The sequence below is a fragment of the Anthonomus grandis genome, chromosome 2 (assembly GCF_022605725.1).
Source record: "Anthonomus grandis grandis chromosome 2, icAntGran1.3, whole genome shotgun sequence".
NCBI lineage: Eukaryota > Metazoa > Arthropoda > Insecta > Coleoptera > Curculionidae > Anthonomus > Anthonomus grandis.
Window position 1 is genome coordinate 32,664,311 of NC_065547.1, and position 26,453 is coordinate 32,690,763.

A 26,453-nucleotide genomic window follows, 5' to 3' on the forward strand; every position below is an offset into this window, starting at 1 on the left:
TGACACTCTTAACTTAACCTCAAAAGTACAAAAACATTTCAAAATGTGTTTATTGTAATTATGTTTAATTTATTTAGTTAATTCTGTTGATTATTGAATATTTGTAAGTCGTTAGTGTGCAATGGCCGATTTGGAAGCGAACGACAAAAAGAAGTCCCATAGGGAAAGACATTCTGGTATAGCAAATTTTTTTGTGTTTTCTATTTATTTACCTGCTCTGAGAGATTTTAAACTAACTTGAAGCTAAACAAAGTAAATTATTAATGAATTGGGGGTGAAGAAAGTGCCAGTTGTCCCCCTTAAAGCTGAAAAACGACTGTCCAAATTTCCACAGCTTAAAGGCCCATTCTTGGCTAAATGTAACCCTAAAATTTATTCATTATTAAACATATTCACCTTTTGGTATGGTATACTGCCTAAATTTTGGCAGCTCTGAAGGAAAATTCTAGGTTGCATGGTAGATGGAAAAGAACTCAATCATAATGCTTATAAAACCTTTCGAGCATCTGTAAAGGGGGTTTTTCTACTCACAAGTCTAAACTCATCAGTCTCTAGAGTTAAAAGATGTCAAGTCAGTCACAGATACCAGTACAATTTTTTAGCAAATAGAGTCTAATTTTGTATGGGAAGAGGTGTGACACTCAATTCACAATACTATTTTTAAAGTTTTACGAATTACAATGATCCTTCCATGTTTATTATCATTTAATTAATACTTAATTTGTTTTATAATATAAATGCTATGGTAAAAAAATAACAAATTTCTTAGTAGCACCTAGGTGTACAAACACCTGTGTGTGCTAAAAACAAAATAAATAATTTATTATAGTTAACAAGATTAAAAAAAATATATATATAAATTTTAAATTATTCATTGCATTCATTGCATCTTAATTTAATTTAGCATACTTTTAAATTTTTCTTCATAATACTGATAGATGTATGATTTTACTTTTCTCTTAAATAAGGTTATATGTGTTATGTCTTTAATTTGCTTTGGTAAAATGTTGTAAATTCTTGGCCCAAGTCAAGTAATAAATTTGAAATTGATGTTGTTTTGACTTGACATAACGAATCACAGCTTAATACCCTTTTACACAAAATTGTTTGTAAAAGGGTTTTATTAAATATATCTCTGAGAAGAAAAAATTTCTGTAGCAGATTTCTGATCCTATTCATCACATAATCAATATGAGGATCCCATTTTAGGTACTTATCAATTACTATCCCAAGATATTTGGTTTTTGAAAGTTTGTTAATTTTATCATTATCTACTAATATAGTTGAGAATGGAGGTCTATTAGCTTCAGTTAATGAAAAGGCTATATAATTAGTCTATTAGTTAGTAAGATTTAATGACAATTTATTCACACAGAGCCAGCTTTTAATTACCCTGCACCCATTAATTGCTTTTTGTTGAGTCTCTAGCCAAGTATTTCCACTGAAAATTATTGCAGTATCATCGGCATATGAAATTGATATTCCATCTATATTTATTTTTAACATGGAATTAATGTAAACTAAGAAAAGAATGGGGCCCAGAACAGTGCCTTGTGGCACACCCATTTCTATTTTCAATTCACTACTTAGTGTGTTATTGATTCGAACCCTCTGATATCTGCCTGTAAGATAGCTTTTTACCAAAATTCTTTATTTAATTCTCTAAAAAGCCACAGTGGAGTGATGAAATACCTTAAATGAGTAAAAAAGTAATCTTAATTCAGAAGTCTTTAACTTTATTTTTGAATATATAGTGGAAGTCTCTGTACTGAGAAACTGCAGTTCTTAATCCTGAGAGTCCATAACAAGGTTGAAAAAAAAAAGGATTTATTACTACTGGTAAAGTACTGGTTGGTATCATATACTTAGCCATATTTTCTCTAATGAGTAATAGGCAGGCTAGAATAAATGCACAGAGTAGAGTGAAAATTTTCAATTACCTACAGTGGGATTTATAAAACTCTGTAGCTCAAACGAGCAACTGCCCTCACATATCTTCTTTTAAATACAAATATCTTATACATGACATGATTCCTGAGTGTGCCTATTGAGACAGCCTGACAAATTACTGCTAATGGATATGCAACTTGACAATTTGAATGATAATTCTTCAACATGACTCAGCCAGGTCAAACCTTTATCAAGGAAATTTACAGCTACATTCAAGAGATGCTGAAAAGAACCAAAATCTAAAATACAAAAAGATCTAAAAAAGAAATACATTGTTCTGGGTCTTTGTGAACCAGAATGACAAATAGGCAGATCATTGACATGTAATCAAAAAAAGATAGGTCCAAAAAGGGAGCCTTGTGGAACTCTGTGTTTCAGTGCAAAACTCTGCGACTCACCCTCCCTGACACAAACTGACCTCTCTCAGTCAGATAGGACCGAAGTAAATGTCAAAATTATAGTGATTTAATTTCTGTAGAAAAATATGTCTTGGTAAATCATAAAATGCCAAGCCACCCTCAAAGCCCTGAAGCATCTTCTTACACAAATCCATAACTGGCATTAGAGTTTATCACTTTCCACACAGCTTGGGACTGATTAGAAAGATTATCATATTATTATAAGTCTGTTAACCTATCTCAAAAAATTAAACCTCTGAGATACTTAGCAAACCATTTTGATGCTGGTGAGCATTTGGCATAACTAATGCACTTAGATTTTAAGAGAGAATAATTCAGCAGCAATAATGAGTTAACAAAGCAATTATAAAACATTATCTATATTGTTGCAGGTAAAACTCTCAACCATATGGTAAAATTAAATATGCCCAATCCCTGATGGGCTTATAGCAGATATGCGGGAATAGAATTCCCTGCTCCTATCTGAAATTCCTATATGATCTGTCAAAGAGGCACATACTTTTACATTATGATTCTGTATAGAAATATTTGTAAAGATATTGTCCAGACAATTAACTCCTCTTGTGACAACATTTATTGCAGGATGAAATCTAGAACCAGAGAAGAGGTTAACAACTTTCTGGGACTGACTGCAGTCAAAAGTCTAAACTAAAGTCACCAGTAATGACTTCCTTTTCATTCAAGCTTTCAAGAAAACCTTCAAATTCAAAAAATTGTTAAAACTATCTTTAGATCCTATATATAAAAAAACTCACTCTATATTGGTTACCGCAATTTCAAATTTCAACACATGAGCATAAGGAAAAAAATTTAATTCTTTACATTTTTCTTTGCCATGTGCAAAGATGCACACCCCACCATAAGATTGTCATTGTCCTGCACTATACATAATGATGCATAATGATTATGATTTTTGTTCTCTCAGGTAACAAATTATAATATTTTGGCCCTACATGAACATAGAGCATTGATTTATAGGTTTTTGATATGCCTCTTTAGATTTAAAGGGTTTTAATTCATCATTTCATGTGTCATTTGTGCTAATACATTTATATTTTTTGCATTTAAAGTTCCATTTTTGTTTTCTAGGTCGTAAAGCAGACAAAAAGAAAACAAAAAAGGACCAAAACATTGAAGAAGTCACCGACAAACAAAGAAACCCCAAAGCCTTCACCTTCAACTCGGCGATCCGAGCCGAAAGACGCTTCAGAAGAAAACAAGATATCGACACCAAGAAGCAACATGTGCCTTTGGTTGATAGGACGCCATTAGAGCCTCCGCCCATTCTTATTGCCATAGTAGGGCCCCCAAAGGTCGGAAAAACGACTTTGATGAACAACTTGATCAAGCTGTTCACTAAGTCACCAGTCACAGACATAAAAGGCCCTGTGACAATTGTAACTGGAAAAAAAAGACGCGTCACTCTGGTAGAATGCAATAACGATATTAATTCCATGATAGACCTGGCGAAAGTGTGCGATTTGGCTTTGTTATTATCAGATGCCAGTTTCGGGTTTGAAATGGAGGTTTTTGAGTTTTTAAACATATGCCAGGTGCATGGGATGCCTCGGATCATGGGAGTCTTAACACACCTGGACCTGATCAAAAACAGTAAAACTTTAAAAAACACCAAAAAGACCCTCAAACACAGATTCTGGACGGAAGTTTATCCAGGAGCCAAGCTATTCTACTTATCGGGAATATTGCATGGAGAATATTTGAGGAATGAAATTAAAAACTTGGGTAGGTTTATTTCTGTGATGAAGTTCAGACCATTACTGTGGAGGCAAAATCATAGCTACATTTTAGGAGATCGCTATGAAGATTTAACGAACCAAGAGCTAATCAGGCAAAATCCGAAATGTGACCGGCATATTTCGCTTTACGGTTACATCAGGGGGGTACCACTAAAAAAAGAGAATTCTGTCCATATCGCGGGCTTTGGAGATCTTAAAATACACGACATCTCTTACTTACCTGACCCTTGTCCTTTGCCAGAGGAGCTTAAAAAGCGAGCGCTTGTCGAAAAAGAACGTTTAATATACGCCCCGTTTTCGGGAGTAGGTGGTATAGTTTACGATAAAGATGCTGTTTATGTTGAACTTAAAAACACCCAAAGTCAAACGAAAAAAGTGGAAAAAGACGAAACGAGTAATATTCTTGCCAATTTACTTGAAACTAAAGAAAGTGCCGACGTAAAAATGGAAAAGTCTGAACTACAGATCTTCAGTGGAGGTCAAAAGTTGACTGGGAAAGATTTTGAGTTAGCGAAGAATGAACGAGCATTTGAGCAGCAGATTGAGCTAATCGAGGCGAAATCTGGCAAAAGCAATAAGAATCTTGACGAGGATAATGATTTGAGTGATGAATTGAATAAGCTGAGGAAACAGTATCAGGTTCAAGAAGTGGAGGATTCCGGTAGGACGAGGAGACGCGTGATTTTCAATGATCAATCAGATGATGAGACTGCCGAGTTTAAGGTGAAGTCGGCTCCAAAACCTAAAGGGAATACTGAGATTAATATGAGAATTAAGGAGGTTTTGAATGGTTTGGGTCAGAAAATGGAACAAGACGAAGAAATCAGCTCAGAGGAAGAAGAAGATGATAATGATGATGATGATGTCGATGATGACGACGTTGATGATGAGGGTGATGACAATGAAGATAAGTCTGATTTAGAAATGTCATCAGATGATGGGGATGAAGACTTGGCGGTAACATGGAAAAATAACTTGATGAAAAAAGCCAAAGATGCCTTTTTGGAGAGGGTCAGCTCCTCCCAGAATTTAATGAAGTTGGTTTATGGTAAGAGATTTAAATATTTTATATTTGTTGGACTTAAATTCTGTTTTAAGAGGAATATTTCTTTTGCCTACACAGCACAGGAATGAAATTCTTGTTTGAATTAAAACAAAAAAAAATAAAGAAAAGACTTACTAAATTAGTAGTAAACTATAGAAAAATTACCAAACAAAAACATATCCACAATAAGATGCAAATATTTAACTCTTGCCGAAGAATAATTTTTTCAGCCTCTATTTAAAGGACGAAAATCGAAAAGTGGCAAAACTTTGACTCGTATTTAGAGTATTAAATAGTCTAGGTCTAACGTAAAGAATGACCGTTTGAAAAGGGCAGTACGATGATGTGCTATACACGTATTATCTAGGTTATTATATCGAGTATCGAATATGTTGCACATCTAAAAGTAAGCCTTTTACAAAGGTACGCTGAAAGCCCTGTTTCTCAGCTGGCTGAGCATGCTAAACGGAAGACCCTATTCACAATAGGGTCTTCATTACAAAAATTGGCCACATTTAAACACCTTTAATAACTATCAAAATTTACTTTTCTTATCTGTAACTTGGCTAGTTCCTTATCTGCTTTTACACTCAGGGCAGCCTACTAAGTCTATTTCCACTTCTTAATAACGTATAATCTAAATAATTGCGGTCATTCAGCAGATATGCTCAAAATATTTGCTCTGCAACATTGCTTAAGGGTGATTGCGTGTCTGGGTCACTGAGATTGTTGTAAGATCTATTTTAGACATCTAGATCTCACTTTACCCAGTGCATTATATTCTTGTGTGTCTGCTGTTTGTGAGGGAAATATGTCAAGGTTTGTGACATTCATCATTCATTCTGAAACTCTAAGAATTAATTTTTTAATGCTAATTCTAATACAGGTTGGGGCAAAAGTCGCGAGGGGATTAAAAAAACTAATAATAAATTTTGAAAAATTATATATTTTTTTTCTTTACACAGTAGTTAAATATAATGTTTGGAAATTGTATTAACACTAAACATGAAAGATTACATCACGTAGGTGACCGCCATTTTCCATCTCGCAAAGTTAAGCTCTTACGACAGCATTTTCCATAACGCGAGTCAGAATATTTGGTTGCAACCCCCGTATTTCGGCTCGAATATTTTCCTTTAGTTGCTGAGGGTTCTGGTTTTATCCTCTCTTTTAGATATCCCCTAAGGAAATAATCAGAGGCCGTTCAATCCGGCGAACGTGCATGCCAATTAAATTCTAAATTTTTGGAAATTATTCGTTCGCCAAAAATCTCTCTTAGAATTTGCATAGTGTCCCGTGCAGTGTGCGCAGTGGCCACATCTTGTTGGAACCACATTTTTGGTGTGTGAAAATGTTGAAACGTATCCCGATCTCGCTCGCCATTTGATAATGCATTGCCATCGCGGTCTTCGAAAAAAAAGGACCAATTATTCTTTGAGACGTAACTCCGCACCATACTGTGCAGTTAAGTAGATGCAGTTGTCGCTGATGAACCACCTTCGTATTTTCAATGCTCCATGTTTAGAAATCTTTATTTTATTTTATTTTATTTTTTCTTGGTAAATGATTGGAGACTATTGATTATTGAATGGGTAGAACATTGAAAATAAATGCATTACAACCTTATAATAAATATTAATTTCAGCACATATCTATATTCAAAATAATAATGCAAAATAATTTTACTTTTTTATCCCATCTAATATACAGTATCGCTCTGTATAATTTCTTTTAAATATACGCACAGATCGTCTTTTTTTCGCATCGAGCATGCCCATAAGTGATGAATTTGGCAAGCCCAATTTGAGTGGGGAAAAAGAAGGAGAACGGACTCGGGTGTGATAAGTGACGGTACCGTCCGCGTTGTTTCTTGCGTTGAGATTCCGAAACCACTAATTTCTGGACTCAACCCAAATACTTGATTAATCGTGTGTGGGTGATGAATTAAGTAATCGCCATTCCAGTACCCAACTCTGATTTAGAAGCCTTATCAGGTAAGAGACTTGTGCGTATCGCGTCGCGCCGATTAAATCCAATTTTTCCTAATATATATTCACTCATTCAATTTCATTATTTATTTTCTGCATTTCACTTCATATTCTGCAGTTTTGCTTGTTTACAAAACCATTCAGGTGAAAATAGGCCTCGTCGCTCATTAGCATTGAACGAATAAAACCGTTATGCTCTCTAGCCAGTTCTTGTAAGCGAACTGCATAAATTAATCTTTGTTGAGAGTCTCCTGGCCTTAACTCTTGCACTATCTATATATTATATGGGAACAGATGTAAATGACTTGTTAAGATTCTGCCTAAAGTCCTCTGCGATAACTGCTGCTCAGCAGACCGCCTTCGAGTTGAAGTTTCGGGATTCTCATCAACACTGTCCTGAACGCGTTGAATATTTGCCGCATTCATTGCAGACCGAGGTCTTCAGCTTCGTGGAAGATACCTAACTGAACCTTGTGCCTGGAAAGGTCCCACTAACCGTCGAATTATGGCTTTGGCGGGTGAATTTCGTACATTGAAATAACGACGATACGCTCGTGGAACTTGAATCATGGATCGATGATTTTCAAAATAAAATTCTATGATTTTGGTGAGTTCGTTAACGCTCTACTTTTCCATAATTAATCTCCGAAGTTTACTTTATGAAGTTCTGAAAAAAAAAAAGAAAAAAAAATGGTAGAAAAGATATTAATTTTTCAAACCCCTTCGTGACTTTTGCCCCACCTATAATTCTATATACCTAGCCCCACCTATGTAATTCTATAACAAAATATGAAGTGTTTTAATGAATTTTACAATAATAATAATAATAGTTTATTAACGGTGATAAGATACAACCATTTCTATGTAAAAATATTTAACTATTGACAATATAAAAAAATTTGGAACAATCACAGACTTGATGATATTCACATTTGTCAAAGATACTTAAAATAAAAATATAAATAATGCAGGCTAAGTTCTAAGAATAAAAATTAACAACATTACAAAGGTTGACTATTTAAAAATATTTTCACTTATTCTTAGATGAATTTAATTTTAAAAACGTCATGGCTCTCCGGCAGTAAATTCACTTCCCTACACATTCTGGCTAATGGGGAATTAAATGCATAGTTTGTTCTGAAATGTGATTAATTAAAATGACAGTGAACATGAAGCACCCTTTGAGGTACAGAGAATCCAACAACATCTTAAAGCTCTGGCGTGTCAGTCGACGAGATGTAAAAAAATACGATCTGTTAATGTTAATAACTTTATGTGCTCATGTAATTATAAAATTCAATGGAGAATCAAGCTTTAAAGCAACAGAATGTAAAAAATATGTTTAAACCCTTTCAATTTTGCTTTTATAGACCTCATAGCTTGGAGACCATACCAAAGATCCATAGTCCAACACAGATCGTACAATGGAACAGTATACAGATTTAAAGCATTTTACACTATTAAAATACACAAGTATGCATTTAACAAAACGAAGAAGCTTTATAGCACGGACAGATATGTGATCAATGTGCAAGTCAAAACGGAGTCTTCGATCAAAAATAACACTAATGGCTTTTATATGGTCCAAGCGGTTAAGTGTTTTATCATTTAATGTGTAGTCATACATAAGATTAGTTTTCTTTCTTGAAAAGCTAATTATAGAACATTTAGCAAGATTAAGTTGCATACAATTCAGATCAGATCACAAATTAATCTATTGTTAGATTAATTTTATAAGCATGTGTAACCTTTAGATTTTTAATACTGTTTAGGTACTTAGACATTTTTAATATATAGTTTTTTGCACCAATAAATGAATTGAATCGAATTGTCTACTCAGCAGCAATCCTGCTCTATTTTTGTTTTGGCTTTTTATCAATGATATTTCCACAAGTAATTGGCGCTTAGTTTCTACGGTTTGCCTACATAATAAATGATACCACACTTCCAAACTGTGACACTTGATCACACTAGTCAGACATCCAGGTCTATTTTGACAAAGAGGTTAACATTAATCCCCCTATAGATACCATCATATCTTCTTTAAGGACCCTAGGCTTCATTATAAGATCATCATATTATCAACAGAACTATTTTCTAATACTTCAAGCAGGACAATTTTATTTAACTTCGTAGCAAAATCACGCGTATTTTAGGACTTTTTATTATGGTCCTAGTTATGAAACAGGTTCTACTCACTTTAACGAAAATTCCAAATATCTTAGTTTTTAGGATTGATCGTGTATACCTTGAGAGGGGATTCAGTCAGCAGTCAATGCTTTCAGGGTTTAATGCACTCTTCATCAATCTGCTGTTTATGGCTGTTTATTGTTTTTATTTAAAATACGCAGCATTCAAATTGATGCTCAGAGGAAATATGTTGCAAAGAAGAGATTGGTTTATTAATATTGTTAAAGGCTGAACTATTATATTTTTTAATATTTTGATCACAATCTGGATCTTTGCTATTGTTTTATCTAATATGTCACTTCAGAAGCATGAGCTTAAGGGTCAGGTGCTATTTATCCAACAGATCGTTTAGTTTAAATTAGTGGTTATCTGTTATCTCAAGCTAAGCAGTGTTGTCAAATCATTCTAGGACTGTGAAAAATTACAATATAATCTGGATAATCTATTTCACTGATGTTTGAGAAGTGGTATGTCACTGTATTCCTCTAAATGTAAAACTATGAGCTTTTTCCGCACTAGATATTGTATAAAATTTCATTCAACAAGAATAACCAATACAGCCTTGAAAGAGACTTTATTAGCAATGCCCCTTGCGTTGCACTGGGATAAAAACCTCCAGTTTATTGTTAATTTAGATAATGTTATCATTAAGAGCTTTCAGATGCTTGGATTTATTAGAAGAAGGATATAAAGTCCTATACTGTGCCTTTATGCGTCCTCATCTGGAATACGTACCTTGTATCCGATCCCCATACTATGGAATACATATTGACAGCCTCAAATTCGTTACACACAAGTTCTTAAAACTTGTAGCATCTAAGCTAAATATTTTATATAATTAGCAGGTCAATTGGTTTGGTTCAATTTAAAAAAAAACCCTAGTCTTAGGTATGTCGCTAAAAAATAATTTCATTATTAACATTAAATTTCAATTTAGGGGTGTTTGATGCAAAGTACCAAAAGGACTTGGCTGACTCTCAACAAAAAGAAGAGCAAAGTGAGGAAGAAGGCGACATCGGAGGTATATTTAAAAAAGTCTCCAAGGCTCAAGAAAAACTAAAATCAGACAAAGATAATATGAATTTGATGGAGTCTTCTTTGATGTTCCCATGGGATACCGCTACCAAAGATTGGACCCAAGAAGAGGTGATAACATTAAAATAGTATATTCTATAACAAGTGTCAAATACCTTCAATCAATTTATATTTATTGCTTTTTTTATTTTTGTTTCATATCAATTTGAATAACTTATCTTTTCAGCTCCAGATATCTTAGTTCATATTTTAAATCATTGCTTTTTGTGCTGTTCATAGAACAAGGTGCTGATAGCAAACTGCTTCGTCACAGGCAAATGGAAGGACTCAGAAGACGCTGCTGAGCTCCTAAAGCTGGATGAGACGGAAAATCTCAGCGACATGGATTCAGAACTCGAGGGGGATTTCGAAGACTTGGAAACGGGCGAGAAACACGTGGCCCAGAAGAGAAAAAGGGAGGAACCGGAAAAGGACGAGAAGGCAGACAGAGAAGCGCTCGCAGAAAAAAAACGAAAACTGAAAGAGAAATTCGACGCGGAATACGACAACACCGACAAAAGCACCTTTTACGAGGAACTGAAGATGACCGCGGAGAAACAGGCGCAATTGAACAAAACCGTGTTTGAAAATATGCCGGATGACGTTAGGGTGCAAGTGGAAGGTTTTAGGTAAATTGTGTTTTATTGATAATCGCTGAAAGGTTATAATTGTGCATTTATTAGGCCCGGCATGTACGTAAGGATGGAGTTTGAAAATGTCCCGTCTGAGTTTATCACGAACTTCGATCCGACTTATCCGATAGTAATCGGATCGTTAAATATCGGGGAGGAGAACATCGGGTATGTGAACGTGAGGGTGAAAAAGCATAGGTGGTATGGGAAAATCTTGAAAACGAACGATCCGTTGATCATTTCTTTGGGATGGAGGAGATTCCAGGTAAGACAGAATGAGGTTAATTTTTTTGGTTGGATATAGGTCAAGAAAAAAAACTACTTCAAACTATCGATGTATATATTTAGGACAAGGATCCTGAAAACTCTTTAGAAGATAATAAAAACACAAATAACATCATATATTATAGCATAGTTACAAAGGTTAATTTTTTTCACATAATAGAAGTAATAATCAATGCTCAATCAAAAGTAAGTTTGCCTTAGTCTAATTTAAGTATTTTGCACAAAACTAATACTTTTGAAGAATTGTGTGTGAAGATGTAAATAATAAGTATAATAATAATAGTAGTCATTATAATAATGATAATAATAAACGTCTTTTTATTTTATAGTTTTTATAATTGAATCGTGAATTTCGAAAAGGACTCAACTCGGATTTTGATCAAATTTGACTTTTCCGCAAATTTTTCAGGTTCAATAGTAGGCCAACATTTTATGAAGGAAAAGGGCTCATATCTGATTTTGTTCTTACAAATACGAACTCGTGGTTTTAAAACAAAATTTCGAAAAGGACTCATATCGCTGAGATGGGTCCTTTTCGTAATGCATTGCGACGCGTTTAGTAAATGAAGGGAACCAAAAAGGGGATTTCATATTTTTATAAGACGTGAATTTTATTGGAGTATAGGCATCGTAAAGTTTGCTTGTTTCAGTCGCTTTACGACAGTTGCTTAGTGTACGTCAAGTTTGTCATTTGAATTAGTAAACAATCACATATTTTGGGTACTGTTTTGTTCAACGTTACTAGTTTTTTTCTAAACAATGAGTGAGTCTAGTAGTTCGGACGAGGCAGATACAGGAGTAGAGAAAAAGAAGCGAGGAGTAAGAAATAGTGAAATGTATAAAAATGTAATTATCAAAAAAGCCAAAGTTAAGGGACTTGCACACACACAAACCACGTGGGTAAAAATATTCCTTGTAGGAAATCTGAGCCTAGTTGTAGGTAAGTGTATACCTATGTTCTATTACATAATTAAAAAATAATAGGAGATGTGGATAGAGGTAGATAAATAATGTTATTTATTTAGTAGGTAGATATTATATTCAATAATAATATATACAAAAATGGTTTTGTGAAAAAATAGTTTTATCTTTGTAGGTGCATTCGAAAATGTTTCGATCTTTTCGATGATGCCAAAAAAGCAATATTAAATCGCATAAATGGTTTTAATACCAAAGATGAACAGGACATATATATTCATATAAGGATATATATATTTATATAAGGATTGATGAAGGCGTTCCCTGTGAAGGACACTTCTAAACGTCAAGAAGATAAAATTAGTAAGCCAAAGAGTTACTTTTATTTTATAAGTATTTTATCGAAGCAGATGGAAATAGAAAAGAAGTATGTAAAGTAGCCTTTCTAAACTTGCATGGTGTTACCGACAAGAGAATAAAGAGAATTCGACTACTAAAAATTGCAAATAAAAGCCCCCACGATATGCGAAAATCTGCCGGGTCTAGAAGCAATGTAATGCGCGCAGAAACATGTGCTTTAATTCACAACTTTATCGAGTCAATTCCTGTTAAAGAAATTCACTATTTAAATAACATTGTAAAAAAATACTTATCATCTGTTTTGAATGTGACAATATTGCATGAGAGATTTTCGGCAAAATATCCAGAAAGCAAAGTAAATTATCAGTTTTTTAGAAATTATTCAATGTAAGTTTTGACTTGGCATTTGGTAGGCCATAAATTGATGTGTGCTCAAAATGTGAAGAAATTAGCGTTAAGCTGAAGAATCCCCATTTAAACGATAATGCCAAGAGAATCGCCAGTGCGGAGCAAATCATACATAAGCGTCGGGCATCGAAGTTTTTTAATAAAGCCAAAGCTATTACAGAAAAATGTAACAAGAACGGCAGTACCATTTTCGGATTGTCTTTCAATTATATGCAGAATCTACCACTGCCAGTACTTCCAGTCCAAGAAGTGTTCTATTACCGCCAACTTTGGGTATACGAATTCTGCATTCATAATATGAAATATACATACTATGAAAACGGGGAAGGCAACTTTGTATTCCTATCACGAGGGCCAAGCGTTGAAGGGACCAAACGAAGTAGCTTCGTTTTTAAATGACTTTATATGTAAAAATGTTCCTGAAAATATTACAGAATTACATTTATTCTGCGACGGATGTCCTGGGCAAAATAAAAATAATACCATAATAAAATATCTTTTCGCTTTGTCACTTACTCGAAATTTAAAAGTTTTTCTTTATTTTCCCCAAAGAGGTCATTCCTTTAATGACTGTGATAGAGATTTTGCAACCATAAAGCGTAAGATTAGAAGAGAAGATCGTTTATTTACTCACGAGCAGTATACGAATTTAATACTCAGTAGCACTAAAACAGACAAATTTTGTGTAAAAACGATAACTTATACCGATATCATTGATTTCAAGGCATGGTGCAAAGTACACTTTAAAGCAAAACCGTTATCAGAAAGATGCTATGGAAAAAAAGTTGCTAAAGAAAACAAAGTATCTTTTCAAGTTTCAACTTTTTATGAATTTGACTTTAATCCAGAAAAGCCTGAAGAAGTTTTATGCCGCCCCTTCATTGACAGCGAAATTAATACTGAAACTTTTAGCCTTTCAAAAACTAAAGGTATTTGTGCTAATCTTCCTACTGTTGAAGACTTTCCATGCTACTCCTCAAAACTGCCAATAAATAACTTAAAAATGACTGACTTGAAAAAGTTGAGGCAGTATATACCTGCAGAATATGAAGACTTTTACGATAATATTTTGAGCTGGCCGACTACTGACAGAGAAGCAGGAGCTGACATCGAACAAGACTTTTAGCAGAGTTACTTTTTATTTGTTGTCATTTTCCAAATAAATTAACAAAAAAAATTTGATCTTTAAGGATTTTTTTTTAGTTTTTTGTATCTTTCTTTAAAAAATAAAGTTGAAGTTTCTTTATTAACGTGCATGTGATTAAATATAACCTCTCAAGTGGTCCTTAAATTTCGAAAACGGCTCATCTCGGAAAATTCTAAAGTCCATTTTCTCCATGTATACTTATTTGAAAAGAAAAAAATTTGGCAAGGTTAAGATGTCAAACAAAGGTTGTGAATATTAGGAAAATTCATATTTTCGTAGTTCAAATCTGTCAGAAGCAATTCAGTTTTTAGCTTTTCCTGGAAAATTACGTTTTTGCGAGATAAGCCCTTTTCGAAATTCACGATTCAATTTAAGTGTTGCGAGGTCTAGCATAACTGTCTACCTAATCAATGCTGAAAAAAAAAAACAAATCAAAAAAATTATAATACAATGATCCAGATACCGATACCGTGAACAGTATAGGCGACTTTTTAATAAATTAGAAGTTTAATACTAACATAATAAAATATAAATATTAAAGTTAAATGAAATATGTACATATATAAAACATTTTAAATATAAGAAGATGCATAATTAGCACAATTGTAAAGATAGATACTTTTTCCGGTTAAGAATTTAAAAAAAGAGGACGACCGCGATGTACTATAATGCAGTTAGTCTCTTTGCGAAATAATTTTTTATATATAGTTTATTATTATATACAGGGTGTCTACTATAAAAACCGCCAAACTTCTAAAATTTAGTAAACAGCGACACGTTTTTTTTAGCAAAAACTACTGCATTTAATATGCTTTCCAATGATATATGTACTTACTTTTGTGATAGCTATTTGTTTCACAGCAATATCATTGGCAAAAGAAAGAAAACCACAAAAATTAAAGATTTTCAAATTTTATATTTCTTGATCTTTTGAGCACCAATGCGGTGAGTACTTGTAGATCTATCTTCCCTAACACAACAACTCCACAAATTTCTATTAGAGAAGCCGTAAACAAATAACATATCGCGATATTCATTCTTTAAGAAAAAATGCAGGTTTTCCTTTCTTTTGTAAATGGCAATGAATCCGCAAAAAAAGGAAATTCACAAACCATGTATTACTTGATTTTAAAACAAAAGCATAGCTATTTACAATTTGACAAGAACTGTCATTAAGTTTTCACTTCGACTTAAAGTAGTTAAATAAGTAATTTGATTTAAACGTGCTTAAAAAAATAATGCCTATTTTCACAAACATTGAATATCGGGACATCTTATTTATTTACGGTGTCGCAAATGGAAACTCGCGGGAGGCAGCAAGGGAGGGAAGTACATTTGCAGAAGTATTCAGACGCTGTGGGGAAACTGGTTCCTTTCGAGGTTTGCGGATTAGAGAAGGTGGTCAAAATGGTCAACGCTGGAGACAAGAACCTGCGATTATGAGAGCTGTTACAGAAGATAGATCTAGAAGTACTCGCCGCATTGGTGCTGCATTAAGGATTCACCATTCCATTGTACATAGAGTTCTTAAAAAAAATAGTTTGCATCCGTTTCATTTGAAAAAAGTCCAAGATTTATTGCCAGTGGATGGTGAGGTGAGGCTTTAATTCTGTAGGTGGTACTTAAATAAGTTGCAAGAGTGGGGAACAGATCAAATATTTTGGACAGATGAAGCAACATTTACAAGAGCCGGAATAATGAATTTAAGAAATAACCATATATGGCATACAGAAAACCCTCATGCGACTGTTGTTTCACATTTTCAGCATGAGATAAGGGTCAACGTATGGATAGGATTAATGAGAGGTCGCCGTTTCGGGCCTGTAATACTTCCTGATCGGCTCAATTCCAATGAGTTTTCAAATTTATTAAATAATGACCTCGTTGACTTTCTGGAAGAAATCCCCTTAGCCGCTAGACAGGAACTTTGGTTTCAAATGGACGGATACCCAGCCTGTAATGGCAGAATTGTGCAAAATTCGTTGCACAATTGTGCAGAATTGTTGCATTAAAATTTAATGTTTATAGTATTAACATTAATACTCGAGACGAACTAATTAATTTAATTAGTGTGTGTTCCAATGAAATGCGACAAAAACGCGTTGAACTTGAACGGGTGGTTGATAGTGTCAGAAGAAGATGTCTAATTTGTCTAATAAAATTTTCATTTTTTAATTTTGGTCAATCAAGAAATATATAAAATATAAATAGGTTTTCTTTTTTTTGCCCATGATATTGCTGTGAAAACAAATATCTATTACATATATCATTGTATGTATATCATTGGAAAGCATATTAAATGCAGTAGTTTTTGCTGAAAAAAAACATGTCCCTATTTACTAAATTTTAGAAAAACGACAACGAAGAAAATACCACTAATTTTGTACATTTCCCAAATGTTACATTTAACTTCTGATAACACCTGGTATAAAAAATTACTCTAAAACTTAAATATACCCATCTTATAGCAAATTTAATTCTTTTTCAGATGATATATCTAAATTTTATGTGGTTGTAAGAATAACGGAGATATTCTTGTCTAGCAATTTTCAAGGTTTCTTTTGGTGATAAACATGTTTAATTTTACTTAATTTTAGCAAAGCTTTTGACCCCTTTGGTATAATATTCCTTTTAAATAATTAAAATTTTTTGAAAGTGGTGCTTCTGTACATTTCTCAAAAGTTACTTCTTGAACACGGTGTTATCTAATACAACCTTTGATTTTAATTCTTCTATAAACTGTTTGTTAATACATCACTATGCTGACGACACTCAGATTTACAATGTTTTAGAGTCTTATATAAATGCTGCTCTTAAAATGAATCGAAACCTTAACAAAATTGCTTTTATGTTTTAGTTTTAAATGAGAAAAAAATTAAAAACCATATTTGGCCCAGCAAGGAATTAAATCTTGCAAAGCACCAATTTTTAAATTTCTTTAAATAATGTAAAGATCACGTTTAGTAAATTTGCTAAAAAGCTGAGTCTCAATTAACTTTGGCCTAAGATTTGCTTCCAATGTAAATGAGCTGGTCCAAAATTCATACGGCAAAATGAAAAAGCTATATTTAAACAAAGATCTTAGGACTAACCTAAAATTAAGATTGTGTGATAGTTTTATTCTCTCCATTATTTAATATTATGATGTTATGTTGGCCAGCAGTTCTAAAGATAAAGAAACCTTACAAAAAACACAGAATGTTTGTGTTCGTTTTGCTTTTGGGTATAGAAAGGTTGCTCAAATCAGTCAAAAGTACGCCGTGGGTGGTTGAGATTGAACATTGGTTGATTTGAAGCAAACATAACAACTAGAACTTTTAAAACTGAACAGGAGCTATTATATTTGTATTCTTCAGTATCAGATGTTCATATCACCCTAACTCACTCTAGATTGGTCTATCGAATACCTAAACATAGAACCCGTCTATTCCAAACTTCGTTTTCCATTAATTTGATAAAACATTTTAATGACATTCCTCTTTCAATTCGCGCTGCCTCTCTATTAATTTCTCTAATGCTGCATCTTTCAGAGAACGGATCAAATGCTGAGTGCTCAATGTTCTTTAGCTTTCCATCTTATCGGGTACGTGAAGAACTTGGGATGTTGGAGCATTTCGTATAAATTTCCGGACTCTTCCGGCTATAGCAAGGAGAACTGCTTTTTGCATAGGCTTGTAAAGGTGTTCACTAAGCCCAAAAAGCTTGATGTTCTTTAGAAGGTACTTCGGGATAGCACCTGTTGGCGAAATAATAATTGGGATCGTTTGGATCTTTTTCAACTTCCACTGCCTCTTTATCTGTATTTCCAAATCTCTTTATTTTACGTTAGCTTCGAAAAAAGACTGAAACTGACTGAGTTTTGAAACACGTGTCGAGATGGTCAAACTCTTTTGTGATTTGAGTGTCACACTAAAGGTTTAAATCATATGCCAAATCTATATACTTTGCTATATTATCATTGTGTTTATCAAGTAGATTGCTGTTATTTGGTATTGCTATGTTGATAAGTTACAAGTATGAGATCTGTATGCATCTATCATGCATCAAACGCTGGTCGGTTAGAACACTGCGATCCAGTATAGCTTATAGTTGGTGTTCTTGAGAACAGACTCAGGGATGTATTTGTAGTAGCAGAGATAGTCCTCCTGTATGGGACACTTTGCCAGTTCTTGATGCAGTATCACCACAGAATCGTGTCTCTGTATTCTGTCGCAACTAATGCTTGGCAGCCTTCAGTTAAATTTTGTATGGTTTCCTGCGCCTGGCATCTATCACGACATTTGTCTCTTGCCATTATTTTTTTTTCAGTCAAAATGGTTCGCACTCCCTCAGAGGAGAACATTCACTCATCCCAGATACTCAAGTATCAAAGGGAATGAGCTCTGTGGGGGCTCTTACCAGGTTATCGGGCCCGTAGTGACGATCGGTGGTGTTGGTTTCCAAAAATTTCGTTACAGTTCGGGCTATATTTAATAACATCGCTTTCTGTAGCTCTCTATGTTGATTGAGACCTAGTTGTTCTTCAATGCTTCTTTTCAAGTTCTTTGGTATGACTTCCGTAGTCGACATTATAATTGGTATCGTTCTAACAGTATTCATTTTCCATTGCCTCTGTAACCTTATTTCTAGATCGCGGTACTTTGAAATTTTTTCTGCGTGCTTTGGAACCAAATCGTTAGTATTGGGAATAATTTCGATAAGAGACGTTATCTTGTGTTGCTTATATACTAAAACTAAGTCAGGTCTGTTATAGTTATTACTTACAGTTTGATTAGTTATAATAGTACGATCCCAATAAAGCCTAAAGTTTGTATTTTCCAGAATCCTTTCTGAAGATACTTATGATAAGGACGCATTTAATTCTGCAGAAGTTTCAGTTTTGGAGCGAGTTCTTGATGTTTAATTTTTCGTGAGCGCAAATATTTGATTACCTCCTGTTACGCCCTGGATTGTCTCAAATGTTTGGCATCCATATCTACATCGGTCATCTTCAATAGTTGGATCTTTTGCTATGAACTTTAAATAATTACGCGTTGGAACAACTTGATCTTGGATGGCTAGGAGTCAACCTTCTGTATAATAACTCTATACTAAGAGCAGGTAAAACAAAGACGATTCCCCATCTAAAACAGTTTATTGAATGAATCGAAAGTATTTCCATACAAAAAGTAATTGAACAGCGTCAGAGTTATCTAATTAGACACACGCCGCGATATAGCTTATTTTGCAAATAGCTGGTATAAAACTACATAGGTCGACTAAATATTGCGACCAACATATAATGTTTATAATAAGAATGTAACCTATTTTGCTTTAAAAGAATTTGCCTAATATTATTAATAATTCCTGTACATCTGTTTGAGAAACATTTGTCCTGACATAGCCAATAGTTTGACGCTCATTTGTCAATATGATATATAATATGTCTTCCGTGCAGAAGTTTCTATTTCCAGTTTTGTATTTTGTCATTTGGTGTTTGATGGTTTATTACATTTTCTTCATTTTTCAGTTTAAGTGGGTTAACCTCCTCTATTTGCCAAATAGCTGCATGGAGAAATAAATCCACAGACTTTCTAAAAAAATTATTTTTTAAATTATTAATTTGTTGGTCCAGTTGCTTTTCTAGATCGATAATTCCCCTTTCTCCCGCGCATCGTGGTAGCGTGGTTCTCTCAACCGCACATCTGGGATGATGGTATTTATACTTAGTAAGGAGGGTTCTCATTTTCCTTTGTAAATTCGCAATATATATTCTACTCCATATAATTACACCAAATGAATAATAGCCCAGTACTGAACAAACGTAAAAAAATAAAAAAAATATTAATATAAATATTAATATTAAAAATATTAATTGCCTTTAAAAATGTTTGTTATTTAGTCCAGTACTTAGCAACTGTCTTATCCTTTTTTGAAATTCTGTTATAAGTTCTTCTTTGTTGGTCCGATGATCAATTCTTAGTGCTTGTTTAAACCCTAAGTACTTATAAGTCTCCCCTATTTGCATTAACTGGATCCAGCTTCCATTCTCCATCTGGAAATCACCCTGATTAACCTTACCTTTTTGGTTATTAAGAGTCCGATATTTATCCATCACAAAATTCATGCTAATGTCTACCGAAAATTCATTTGCTCCAGTTTCTTATTGTCCAGATGTTTTCTGGCTGCCGAGATTTTCGGATTATTATTATACATTATTATTATTATTATATTATATAACTAAAGTTTCACAAGCAGACAATTATTATGCAACATTTCACTCTTACGGTTATGCTGTTTCAGCGTGAGGACACTCAGACTGAAGCAGCCTAATTTCAGAATTCGAGAGAGAAACTTCAAATGTTCTTGTTGAACTTCAATATAGGGATGGTTGCAGACAAGCAGTTAAGGAACTCTATCTGCTTCCTCTCACAATTTATCGGAGAACCTAATGTTTGTTTAAAAGAATAAAAGTTTCTTTGGCTCCCATTCAAAATTCGTATAAATAAATTAATCTGAATAAAATTGGAGGGGATATTTTCTACAAGCACCCTGTATACTATGATATTTATTTATAATATAGTCATAATATTAGTTCTGTTCTTACAGACGATCCCGATCTTCTCGAAACTGGAAGACGACTTGAAATACCGTTATTTAAAATACACCCCTGAACATTTGGCGTGTAACGCCCAATTCTGGGGCCCGATTACCCCACAGGGCACCGGGTTTTTAGCACTGCAGAGCGTCGACTCCAATCCAGAGGTAATCCAGAGAAAATATGATTTTTTCGCTTACTTATTTAAAATTGCCACGGCCTTTTCAGATCCTGAAAAAACAGGGATTCAGGATAGCGGCCACCGGCTCGGTCCAGGAGTTGGACAAATCCACGCGGATCATGAAGAAACTGAAACTAGTCGGGTACCCACTGAAGATTTACAAAAAGACGGCATTTATCAAAGGGATGTTTAATAGCGCGTTGGAGGTGGCCAAGTTTGAGGGGGCCAGCATCCAGACCGTTTCCGGGGTGAGGGGAGAGATCAAAAAAGCCATCAGTAAACCAGAGGGCTGTTTTAGGGCCGCGTTTGAAGATAAGATTTTATTGAGCGGTGAGTCAAAAAAGAAAACAAACTACGCGTTTGTATAATAGTAATATATTTGTGTTATAGTAATGATAAATTAGGTGATAACGGTAGAATATTAATTTTAATATTGGTAATTACTGATAACTTTGAATACATCAAAAAAACATCTTTTTTAGGTGCCATATCAGGGAACTTGAGACTTTGGCAGTTTAAATCAGGTCAAATACAGATTTATTCATTACAATTTGTACAAAATATTCATTCAATTTTAATTAAATGTGAAAATAAAGGTCAAGTCCGCGAGTATACAACCTGTGTAATAAATATACTAACTAATAAATAACTCTGTAGAAGCTCCATAGTTATACGGGTGTCCCGAAAGTAATGCGATATAGAACAACAGTAGATTCCTCACCTCAAAATAATGTGATTTAGGTCAACTTGTCTTATCTAACTTTAATAGTAACTGAAATACAGGGTGTCAAAGTATCATTTGATTTATCGTTTTTTTCTCATAGGTCCTGAACCAATTGACATACTGACATGAAATTTAAAACATACGAGTCTTTTAAAAAGAAAAAAGAAAATTTCTTATACATTTTTTGTGTTGTCGGTGGAGGGCGCTCGTTGCGTTAGTTTTTACTTTTTTAGAACCCCTAACTATTTTTCATCGCCGTATATCGGTTTAAAAAGTATCAAAATATATCTTTTTTAATTTTGCATAAAAAATGTATACCTTATTAAAGTCGCTAGGAGCAACCATTTTCGACATAATCACCAAACCAAAAAGATTATCAGTACTGGAAAAAATTGATGATGCTGATTTTGATTTTGCGTAATAAGAAGAATTATTGAGAAATTGTATACAGAATATAAAGGAATACCAATTTTAGGAAAGATGGTGGCGAAAATTAAGGAGGAAATTGAATTTCCATATGATAAAGACTCACTGCGAAGATTATTAAAAAATAAGGGATTTTATTGGTGAAGATGTCAAAACCGGAGCAAAATTTTAATGGAATATTTGGAATGGCAGAAAACATTAGTTCGAGTGGTCGCTACATTGTAGTACATGCCGGAAACGAAAATGGCTTTATTGAGGGTGCATCTCTGATTTTTAAAGCTGGACTATCTACGATTATCACGGGCAAATGAACGAAATGGATAGAAGAAAAACTGTTGCCAAATATTCCAGAACAGACTGTTGTTATTATGGACAACGCCTCCTATCACTTTGTATTAGCAAGGGGTGTCCACAAAATCCTCGACAAAAAGTGTAATAGTAAATTGGCTCAAAGACAACAAAATTAATTTCGACGAATCAAAAGGAAAATTTGAGCTTTACGATTTATTATATGCGCATAAGCCTAATACGACCACTAAAAATTATAAAATAGACAATTTATTGAAAGAACACGGACATATTTGACTAAGAACACCATCCCACATGTGCGAATTAAACCCTATGGAATTAGTGTGGGCCGAAGTAAAGCGATATTTAAGAAATCATAATACTGGTGACTTAACAGCTATACCAAATTATTAGATTTATTATATGAGGGTATTGAGTCTGTCAGTTCCAATCATTGGAAAAATAACGTCAGACGTGTTATAGATATAGAGAATAGGTATTGGAAAACTGACCAGATAATGGAGTACATCCCTGAAAAATTAATTATAAAAAAAGGATGATGATCAAAGTGATGCTAGCTCTGATGAGTAAGACGATTCGGAAGAAGAAAACATTGATCCTGATTCTGATTAAGAAACCATGACAATTTTTTTGTGTTTATCGTTTTTTGTTTATTAGTACAAATTTAAGTAAGATTACAATTATATAATTATACATTTATATTATTTATTATGTATAAAATCTTTTAAGTTAGATTGTAGTGTTTAATTTTACTTGTGTTTTGTTTAATTTTTTTATTTTTTGATGAAAATAAAAACATTTAAAAAATTTACTTCAAATCGTGTTAAGAAAAAAATTAAATGTGTTACGAAGATGGGATTTCCAGAGTTCATTAATATACACTACCGCTCAAAAGTATTTGCCCACATATGACTGTTTTAAAGTTATAACTAAAAATAATAAACCCATCAGTTATTCTTATGAAACGGTTTATTTATAACAAAATGAATATAAACAATACATTTTTTAATTAATTAAATTTAAGAAAATAAAATTTTGGATTCATCTACATGTCCGCCTCGATTTTTAATAACAGCTTCACAGAGTTTCGGTAGTCTTCTAATTAATTTGTCCAAAGTTTCCTGAGGTATCTTGTGCCACTCTTCTTGGATGATCCTCCACAAGTCTTCTTTTGATGTGGGGCATGATTTTCGCACTTGTCTATCCAGTTCATTCCACAGCAATTTCAAAGAATAGGATTGAGGTCCGGTCATTGTGGGGGCCATACCATAACTTTCAGATGATGTTGCCTTTGTAATTGACCTAAATGTTGCTTGCACAATTTCGACGTGTGCTTGGGGTCATTATCATGTTGAAAGATGAAGTTTTCCCCAAATATTCGAGTACCAGAAGGAAGTACATTGTCACTTAAAATTGTTTTGTAACCTCTTTTCGAAGAATTCCCTTTATTCTAATTAGATCACCCAGTGCAGATCCTCCGAAACAACCCCACACCATCACCACGGTTAACCACCACCGTGTTTAACTGAGGCCACCGTACAGTTCTCAGTGACCCTTTGATTGGCATAACGGCGAACAAAAACTCGCCTCTTCGTTCCAAATACCTCGAATTTCGACTCGTCACTCCAGAGAACTTTCTTCCAGTCATTAATGGTCCATTCTTTGTGTGATTGGGTCCACTCAAGTCTTTTCTTCTTATTAACATCCTTCAGTAGCGGTTTTGATACAGCTAAACGTCCTTTAAGACCAGCATTATAAAGTCGCCGTTTTACTGTCGAAACACTGACCGCTTTTTTACGCTCCTTGTTGATTTTTGCTGTGATTTCAGAGGCGGTAAGGCGTCTATTGCGTTTGCTTGTAATTATAATATTTAAATCCTCCTTTGAACTTGTTGCCTTTGGCCTTCCCGATCGAGGTTTGTTGCTAATAGTCCCTTCTCTGGTGAATTTCCTAACATTATAATCGACAGTCCGCCTTGGAATTCCCAAATCCGTCGAAATTTGATGGTCAGTCTTTCCAGCCTTATGAAGTCCAATGATAATACCTTTTGTTTCTACCGATAACTCTTTTGTTTTAGCCATTTTAAAGAATGTTGAAAAACCAGCAAAGAAACGGTGACAATCGTCAATAAGCAAGCGAAATTATTTACCAATGTTACACAAAATCAATTCTTGAAGACCAAACACCTTTAAATGTTTCAAATTTCATCGGAAACAAGCTGTAAACAGATTAGTTTTTTAGAAGTGCATATTTTCGCTACATTGTTTGTTATTTGCAAGACTATTTTTAAATACTCAGTGTTTTTCAACGAACCATAGTTGATAGGTATGCTGTTTAAGCATATATGCAATTTACAAAAGAGATACAATCTAAATATAGGTATAAAGATAAGATAAAAACAAAGGTAAGGACGCAAAGTCATGGTCTCATCAAATCCATATAATTTCTTAAAAAAGCTTAAAAGCTACACGTGTTTCGCTCCTGTCAGAGCATCATCAGGCCTAGACCTACACAGATTACATTACAACTGTTGTGTCCTTACCTTTGTTTTTGTTTTCATTTGGTCTCTTAGAGAAAAATGGATGATACGTTTCTATAAAGATAAGATTTTTGTATCTAATTTAAAATATTAAAAAGAATACATGGTGGACAAATACTTTTCAGCGGTAGTGTAGGTTTACAAAATCAATCGCTTTTATGCTTGGTTATAAAAATAAAAAAAACCAGATAAGCAGAAAATAAAAAGGTAAAATATCCAATATTTTTTTAATTGATAGTGTGCGCCACTGAAACTGTCTCGAGTACAGTCTCGTCTACAGTAACCGCAGATGAAGTAGGAAGCAGTTTTCCCCCGAATATTGAAATTTGGCAATAATTTCCTCAATATTTCAGTCAATGCTGATTAAAGCATTTCATATAAATAATTGTATTGATAGATTTGTTATAGGACAGCTCAGCTTAATAGCTATTTCTTAACCTTTACAAAACATATTTATAAAACACTACCATGAAGATGGCATATATTAGTTAGTCTGATATCCGAATTTTTTCTTAGATATTGTATTTTGCCCTACTTGGTGCAAAGTAAACGTACAAGAATTCTACACTCCAATAACCACTTTGTTGCTTCCACCAGACCAAAAGAACCAATGGACAGGCTTGAGAACCACCGGTCAAATTAAACGAGAAAAAGATATTAAAAATCCCGCTAACAAGGACAGCTTGTACACTGTAAGTATGCCATATAATTGAAAAAACACCTCCTAATTCAAAAACCGTTACAGCCAATCATAAGGGAGGAAAAACCGTTTAAACCATTAATCATCCCGGCAAAACTACAAAAAGCGTTGCCGTATAGGGACAAACCGAACCACGGGGTGAAATCATCGGAAAAGAAGAAACTTACTCAGAGGGTGGCTGTTATTAGGGAACCGCACGAAGAAAAGGTACGTACATACTATTTTCACTTGTTTCAAAGGTTCTTAATATTTTTTAATTTTTTTCTTAGATTGCGAAAATGTTGAAGATGATTAAGACCTCGTACCAGCACAAACAGGCGAAACTAAAAGAAGAAACGAAGCAGAGGCTGGAGAAGCATCGGCGAGACATCGCTGCCCAAGAATTGAGCAAAGAGAGGAAAATCAAGCAGAAGAAGAAAGAAGTTTTCCGGAAAAAGAGTAAAGCGCAAGCGAGCCAAGATAAAAAGGCTGATAGGGATTAAATAAAAATGTTCTTAAGTTTTTTGGGTTTTATTTCTAATAGTTCGGAGGTTTGCTTTTCCATTCAAAGTTTGTTTATAGTGGAAAATCTGCAACTTTAAAAGCAGACCCATTTGTCCCAAGAATCAAAAGCAAGTGGTTCAGAATTCAATACAGTGAATAGTATGTCGGTCCATCAGAAATGCTTGAATGCAAACAAAGACTCGAATATTCACTGCATCTGTCCCCCCTATACAAAAAAGAAATAATAAATATTATTGAAAAAGTTTGATGATGAGATGGAGAAATCTATGGTTTTTAATAGCAGTGTAATAAAAGATCTTTAGAAGCCTCTGGAAATAATC

At 33.9% G+C, this 26,453-nt stretch overlaps 1 protein-coding gene across 1 annotated transcript; it reads left to right on the forward strand.

The window, feature by feature from the left end:
- LOC126750352 (ribosome biogenesis protein BMS1 homolog) lies at positions 1 to 26,130 on the forward strand. The gene is made up of 10 exons (XM_050459931.1): positions 1 to 176; positions 3,459 to 5,174; positions 10,287 to 10,495; positions 10,664 to 11,052; positions 11,107 to 11,320; positions 20,762 to 20,917; positions 20,979 to 21,261; positions 25,446 to 25,621; positions 25,675 to 25,836; positions 25,899 to 26,130. The coding sequence occupies exons 1-10, from the start codon at positions 122 to 124 to the stop codon at positions 26,109 to 26,111; spliced, it is 3,573 nt and encodes a 1,190-aa protein (XP_050315888.1). The 5' UTR covers positions 1 to 121; the 3' UTR covers positions 26,112 to 26,130.
- The last annotated feature ends 323 nt before the right edge of the window (positions 26,131 to 26,453 follow it).